Genomic DNA, 7,095 nt, shown 5'->3' with positions numbered 1-7,095 from the left:
TTAAATTATTAGGGTTGGTAAAGTCTTAATAATTTTGCAAAATATTTAAAATTGTCACAATTCACACAATATTAAAAATTATCAGTTTTGTGTGCAATATTCCAAAATTCATTATTAGGATTTTAAAAATATAACGGGTATAGCTACTCTTGTATGTTAAAAAAAGTATTAATGCGAGGAGTATTTCAGTAAAAAAAAAAAAAATCTAAAAATATATTTATTTCCTTCACCGTGAAGCGGTAGGCAACAAGCAAGGAATAATAAGAAGAGGTTGAGGGGGGGACAGGGGTTCCTGCCATATCAGTGAGGGCTTTCCCCATCCTCGCTTCCCTCATTCTCAGATGAGGAAGCTTTAAGATATGATCAAGTTGCAGCTTTGATCGCTCAAAAGGGACTCCCATTCTTCATCAAAGCGTCGAAAACCCGGATTTTTCGAGCTAGGTTTCAGTTGTATTCTGTAGATCGGGGGGAAATTTCTTTTTTTTAGGGGATATCATCGAAGAAATCTCTCAAGGAGAAGATGGAGGCCAGTGCTGGTCTCGTCGCCGGCTCTCACAATAGAAATGAGCTCGTTGTCATCCGCCGTGAGGGCGAGCCGGGAGTAAGTAACCCTAAGCGGCATTTCACGGCTAAACCGAATGGTTACTCAGATTTTCCTTTTCCGACGTTGACTAAACTTGTTTTTGCTTCTTGCGGTCTTCTTGCAGCCGAGGCCTTTGCAGCACCTAAGTGGTCAGATCTGCCATATTTGCGGGGACGATGTTGGGCTTACCGCTGATGGGGAGCTCTTTGTGGCCTGCAATGAATGCGCCTTCCCGATTTGCCGCACTTGCTATGAGTATGAGCGCAGAGAAGGAAACCAGGTCTGTCCTCAGTGCAAAACCAGGTTCAAGCGCCTCAAGGGTAGGGTTTCTTGCCATTCTCACCTCTCTTACTTGTAGCTGAGTCAAAATGGGACTTTTTAATTTTATGATAAACGAGCAGGTTGTGCTCGAGTTGCCGGAGATGAGGAAGAGGATGATGTAGACGATCTTGAGAATGAATTCAATTTTGTGGGAAGGAATAAGGTGGATGGGCAATATCTTGCCGAGTCAATGCTGCAGGGGCACATGAGCTATGGACGAGGAGATGTGGAATTTCCTCAAGTGTTTCATGCAATGCCTACGGTTCCTTTACTCACCAATGGCCAAATGGTACTTTTCCTTGACTTTCTCCTATCATGTTCTGTAATCACTGCAATCTATTTTTAAGTTGCCATATGGGTTATGATAAGGGGAAATTCAAATTGCACACAAGCTGTGCTGAAAAAAGAAAAAATAAAAAATAAAAAAGGAAAAAAAAAAAAGAAAAAAGAAAAATCTGATCTTGCTGGAATTGCCTTAACTTATTTTTCTCACTGGTTGCATATGTTCGACTACAGGTTGATGATATCCCTCCAGAACAGCATGCTCTTGTCCCCTCTTTCATGGGTGGTGGAGGGAAGAGGATCCACCCGCTCCCGTTTTCAGATCCCAGTCTTCCTGGTATATTGACCTGCACTTTCATTAGATAATTAAATTGTTAAAACTTCCCAAATATTTTCCTTTCAGACCTTTCTGTCTCCCAGGTTGAAATAACAATTAAACTTTCTACTTTGTTGAGAAAATTTGGGTAACATTTCTCCCTTGCAGTTCAACCCAGATCTATGGATCCTTCCAAGGATCTTGCTGCTTATGGTTATGGAAGTGTGGCATGGAAAGAGAGAATGGAGCATTGGAAACAGAAGCAAGAGAAATTGCATATGTCTAGAACTGAAAATGGTGGCAAGGATTGGGATAATGATGGTGATGGACCAGACTTGCCATTGTAAGGCCCTGCACTTTTTTATCTTCAGAAAGTTTGACTAGTTTTGCTTGAATGGCAGTACTTATTAATGACTAATGTTAATTTGTTACCACCACTTCTATCATTGCTATTTGTTGCAGTATATTTTTGTTGGAGAATTGGACACCAATACAATTCTTTAAAGGCTTCATTATAGGAGTCTTCTATATGTTAATTAGGGCACATTGCAGAATTACCTTTGGGATGAAAATTTTTTGATTCATTTGCCTCTGCGGTATGGTCCGATAGTATGTGCATGTTCCTTGCACATTGAAGAGTGTTAATCTTTTGAAGACTTTTTGCTAGATGTCTCTGTTATTATTTTGTATTGATTCTTGCTATCAACTTGCCTATAATTTCATTATAAATTACTTGACCATATGAGTTAAAAATGCTGCATTGAAATGTTATTGCGTGCCGTAAGATCTGGCATTTGAATGAAATTGTTGTGTAAAATCTCTAAGATTGCTATGCTAGGTGTTATCATGGTGTGTATCTTGGCTAGAAAGATATACCAAGATGGAAATTTTGCGATATTTATCATGGTTTTCAATGAGATTTATAAAAAAAAAAGTGATGCAATGCTCATTGTTTGTTTCCTCCTTTGGGAAGTTATAATTGTCGTTTGATATGTAAATTTACTCGTGTTATTAATTGTCTCAACCTCTTTATTTTCTACTTCCTAATCTAATAATTTCTTAACTCATCTTATGACAGAATGGATGAAGCTAGACAACCACTATCAAGAAAGCTGCCCATTTCTTCTAGCCAAATCAACCCGTACAGAATGATCATCATAATTCGGCTTGTAATTGTTGGATTTTTCTTTCATTACCGGGTCACGCATCCCGTGCCTGATGCATTTGCTTTGTGGCTCATATCTGTAATATGTGAAATTTGGTTTGCTGTTTCTTGGATTCTTGATCAATTTCCAAAATGGCTTCCAATTGAGAGGGAGACTTACCTTGACAGATTGTCATTAAGGTTAATAAAACTAGCCTCTATTGAACTCAATTACTCAGCATACAATTGAATTGTCCAGCCAACTGAACCTTTCCTACGTTTACTATATTTTCAGGTATGAGAAAGAAGGTCAAACTTCTCAGCTAGCCCCTATTGACATATTTGTGAGTACAGTTGATCCTATGAAGGAACCTCCTTTGGTAACAGCAAACACGGTTCTTTCGATTCTCGCTGTTGATTACCCGGTCGACAAAGTTTCTTGCTTTGTTTCTGATGATGGTGCGGCAATGCTCACATTTGAAGCATTGTCAGAGACATCCGAGTTTGCAAAAAAATGGGTTCCGTTTTGCAAGAAGTTCAATATTGAGCCGAGGGCGCCAGAGTGGTATTTCCAACAAAAGATTGATTATTTAAAAGATAAAGTCTTACCATCATTTGTAAAGGAACGGAGAGCAATGAAGGTGATAGAATGGTTCTCACTGGTTCTGCAATTATACTGGCATATTTTTTTTTCTTTTACTTAATCTGAAACTTAAATATGATGCTTTCTTCAGAGAGAATATGAAGAATTCAAAGTCCGGATCAATGCTTTGGTTGCCAAAGCTCAAAAAGTTCCTGAGGAAGGGTGGACAATGCAGGATGGTACCCTATGGCCTGGAAATAATGTTCGTGATCACCCTGGAATGATTCAGGTCTGAGTTTATGATCTTCTGTGCTTTTTTATTTTTTATTTTAAGTCCAATAGTTTGATTCCCTCTTTTCTACTTTTCCAATGAAATCTCATTGTCCTGTGAACTCTTAGGTCTTTTTGGGCCAAAGTGGTGGGCATGATATGGATGGAAATGAGCTACCACGTTTAGTTTATGTTTCAAGAGAGAAGAGGCCCGGTTTCAATCACCACAAAAAAGCCGGTGCTATGAATGCTCTGGTAAAGAATTACATGCTGTTCTTTGCTAATAAAACAGCGGATCTCTGCTGCAGCAATATAACTATTGCGTGTTGGTTTTTATCAGGTTAGAGTTTCAGCTGTACTTACAAATGCTCCATATATGTTGAACTTGGATTGTGATCACTACTTCAACAATAGCAAAGCAATAAGAGAGGCGATGTGCTTTATGATGGATCCACTGGTTGGAAAGAGAGTTTGCTATGTGCAATTTCCTCAGAGGTTTGATGGCATTGATCGCCATGATCGATATGCTAATAGAAATATTGTGTTCTTTGATGTAAGTTTGTAATGTTCCATGGCAAAAATATATTTTCTCATACACTGCAAACTGGATCCATGAGATTCTGACTCCAACTCTTCTGTTGTAGATCAACATGAAAGGTCTTGATGGGATTCAAGGGCCAATTTATGTTGGGACTGGATGTGTATTCCGGAGGCAAGCACTTTATGGTTTTGATGCTCCCAAAATAAAGAAGCCACCTACAAGGACATGCAACTGCTTGCCCAAGTGGTGTTGCTGTTGCTGCTGCTGTTCTGGGAGGACAAAGAAGAAGAAGAATGTCAAAACAAAGAGCGAAAAGAAAATAAAAAATTCTAGAAAGGGAGAGAATGGGGCACCTGCTTTTGCTTTGGAGGGTATAGAAGAGGGAATTGATGGTAAATCTCTCTATCTACATTTTGGTATGATAATTTGAACTTTAAGGACTCTTCATGTAGAATTCCTAGTAATCTTTTGCTGGCTTTAAATAAGCTTCTATCTTCTCTTTTTGCACATATCTCTAATGTTTGATTCTCTTTTCTGCTATGAGTGATCTGGCCAAAGCATAAATCATCATAAAAGACTGTCAGAATGAGTTCATACTCGTTACTTAGTGAGCTTAAGTGTAGTTGGTATTAAAGAAGTCTAGGTTTTCCAGCTACAAATTCATGCAGAAAAGTGGTTGTTTAGGCGTTTGAATTATCCATTTTGATACTAAACAATCTTGCTTAATAGCTTTGCATCAAAAGTTTCCTGTGTTTTTCTGTGTTCATTGTCCTCTTTCAGCTATGGCACACTTGAATGAATGAGGAAGGTTGACATGTGTTTTTTTCCTTCTCAATTGAGCTTAATCTTTTTACACCCATACAGGGATTGAGGGTGAAAAATCAACCAGTATGTCATTAAAGTTAGAAAAGAAGTTTGGCCAATCTCCGGTTTTTGTTGCTTCTACCCTATTAGAGAATGGTGGAACACTGAAAAGTGCATCTCCAGCATCTTTGTTAAAGGAAGCCATTCATGTTATTAGCTGTGGATATGAGGACAAAACAGACTGGGGAAAAGAGGTGCAGATTCACATCTTGTTTCTATGCAGAACACGTTTCCTTATTTTGCCTTGTGAAGATAAACTTTTCTCTATTCTTTTAGGTTGGTTGGATCTATGGTTCTGTCACAGAAGATATTTTGACAGGATTTAAGATGCATTGTCACGGGTGGCGTTCAATCTATTGCATACCTCCTAGACCTGCATTCAAAGGCTCTGCACCCCTCAATCTATCTGATCGTCTCCACCAAGTGCTGAGGTGGGCTCTTGGTTCTGTAGAAATTTTCTTGAGCAGACATTGTCCATTATGGTATGGTTATGGAGGAGGGCTCAAGTGGCTGGAGCGGTTTTCGTACATTAATGCGACGGTTTATCCGTTTACATCAATTCCTCTTTTGGCCTACTGTTCCTTGCCTGCTGTGTGCTTGCTCACTGGGAAATTTATTACTCCAGAGGTATGTGATATCAACAATACTTTGAAAATCCATGGTTTTAATCATGTAGATTGTTACTTAGTCACTCTCTTGGTTGCAGCTGAGCAATGTTGCTAGCTTGTGGTTTATCTCTCTCTTCATCAGCATTTTTGCGACTAGTATTCTTGAGATGAGATGGAGTGGCATAGGCATTGATGACTGGTGGAGAAATGAGCAATTCTGGGTCATTGGGGGTGTTTCTTCACATCTATTTGCAGTTTTTCAGGGCCTTCTGAAGGTTCTAGCTGGTATAGATACAAACTTCACCGTGACATCAAAGGCCGGCGATGACGAGGAGTTTTCGGAGCTCTACACATTCAAGTGGACCACACTGCTTATCCCTCCAACGACACTGCTTGTGATAAACATGATTGGTGTGGTTGCTGGGGTCTCCAATGCCATCAACAATGGATATGAGTCTTGGGGACCCCTCTTTGGCCGTCTCTTCTTCGCATTCTGGGTGATTGTTCATCTCTATCCTTTCTTGAAAGGTTTGGTTGGTCGACAAAATAGAACACCGACCATCATTATCGTGTGGTCCATTCTTCTGGCTTCAATCTTCTCGCTGCTGTGGGTGAGGATTGATCCATTCCTGCCAAAGTCTGATGGCCCGGTTCTGGAGGAGTGTGGGTTAGACTGCAACTGAGCATGGATAGTCTACATTTGGCTTAGTTGCAGTTGAGACACAAATTGGAAGAAGGTACTACACTAGTCATTGAAATTTCTTCCCCTCATGAAATTATGTGTTATGCTGTAGATAGAAAACACAGGCAGTGTTGCAATTTTTGTCTTTAGTCTTTTGTTCTTTACGGGCGAACCCGACTCATTGATCCGGTTAACTGGAACAAGAGCTTGGGCTTACCCGCCCTGTGTAGTTTGTTCACTGGAAGTTAGGTGGCTACTGCAGTGGTGCATCGTTTGATTCTTTATTAGTTTGGAGGAGAGACTGAGAGAAACTAAATGAGGTGGTCAACATTGTTCATGTACTACTGCAGTTGATCATCTCTACATTGAATTCTTTGAAATAAAGGCAGGAGGACCTGATACGACCTGCTATATTTATTCACCTAGACATATAATGCTGAGGACTTGAATGCCCATGCTCATTTTTTATCCTTTCAGTGATGCATTAAGCAGCAAATTGTGTTAGAAAGTAGGAAAAGCGGGGAAAATGGAGGAGAAAACTGAATTAAGTCCTGTATCTTGTCTTCCTCCAATGTAATAATAGTGCTGCTTTGTATTTGTTTCAGAAGAAAACCATGCTCCTGTATGATGTTTATTATGTTCATTTCTTGCTTAATATATGTTTACAAGTTGTCCACTGTGTGCTTTCTGGCTTCTGCTGCTAGCTTTTGGACTGGATTTCTCGAGTTTTTCCTCTCTATTTCCTGAGTTTTCTTCAACTTTTTAATGCCTTTGAGATTAAGGCTTCGTTTGGGACAGTTATCGTACAGCTTTTTAAAACAATTAAAAAATATTATACTAAAAGCTGTTTTAGAAAGCAAGAGGAAAGCTGTCCCAAACAAGAGAGATTATTACGTGCGGT

The 7,095-nt window shown here is 39.5% G+C and overlaps 1 protein-coding gene across 1 annotated transcript; it reads left to right on the top strand.

Annotated features, from left to right (window-relative positions):
* Window positions 1-243: 243 nt before the first annotated feature.
* LOC110114259 (probable cellulose synthase A catalytic subunit 5 [UDP-forming]) lies at window positions 244-6,870 on the top strand. The gene is made up of 14 exons (XM_020847080.2): window positions 244-601; window positions 708-903; window positions 985-1,193; window positions 1,421-1,523; window positions 1,671-1,845; window positions 2,581-2,847; window positions 2,942-3,287; window positions 3,381-3,518; window positions 3,629-3,754; window positions 3,840-4,052; window positions 4,144-4,432; window positions 4,905-5,098; window positions 5,181-5,531; window positions 5,611-6,870. Exons 1-14 carry the CDS (start codon window positions 521-523, stop codon window positions 6,193-6,195), a joined length of 3,273 nt encoding a protein of 1,090 aa, XP_020702739.1. The 5' UTR covers window positions 244-520; the 3' UTR covers window positions 6,196-6,870.
* The last annotated feature ends 225 nt before the right edge of the window (window positions 6,871-7,095 follow it).

Source organism: Dendrobium catenatum, unplaced genomic scaffold, assembly GCF_001605985.2.
Source record: "Dendrobium catenatum unplaced genomic scaffold, ASM160598v2 fragScaff_scaffold_490, whole genome shotgun sequence".
NCBI classification, from domain to species: Eukaryota; Viridiplantae; Streptophyta; class Magnoliopsida; order Asparagales; family Orchidaceae; genus Dendrobium; species Dendrobium catenatum.
Note: the sequence above shows the minus strand (reverse complement) of the source record. Positions and strands in the feature narration are given on the sequence as shown.

What these genes read in the sequence shown, in the direction of transcription:
- LOC110114259 (XM_020847080.2), top strand. Translation starts at nt 521, where the DNA reads ATGGAGGCCAGTGCTGGTCTCGTCGCCGGCTCTCACAATAGAAATGAG. An exon ending in CAGGTTCAAGCGCCTCAAGG is followed by an intron (nt 904 to 984) that starts GTAGGGTTTCTT and finishes ATAAACGAGCAG; the next exon opens with GTTGTGCTCGAGTTGCCGGA. An exon ending in AGGAACGGAGAGCAATGAAG is followed by an intron (nt 3,288 to 3,380) that starts GTGATAGAATGG and finishes TGCTTTCTTCAG; the next exon opens with AGAGAATATGAAGAATTCAA.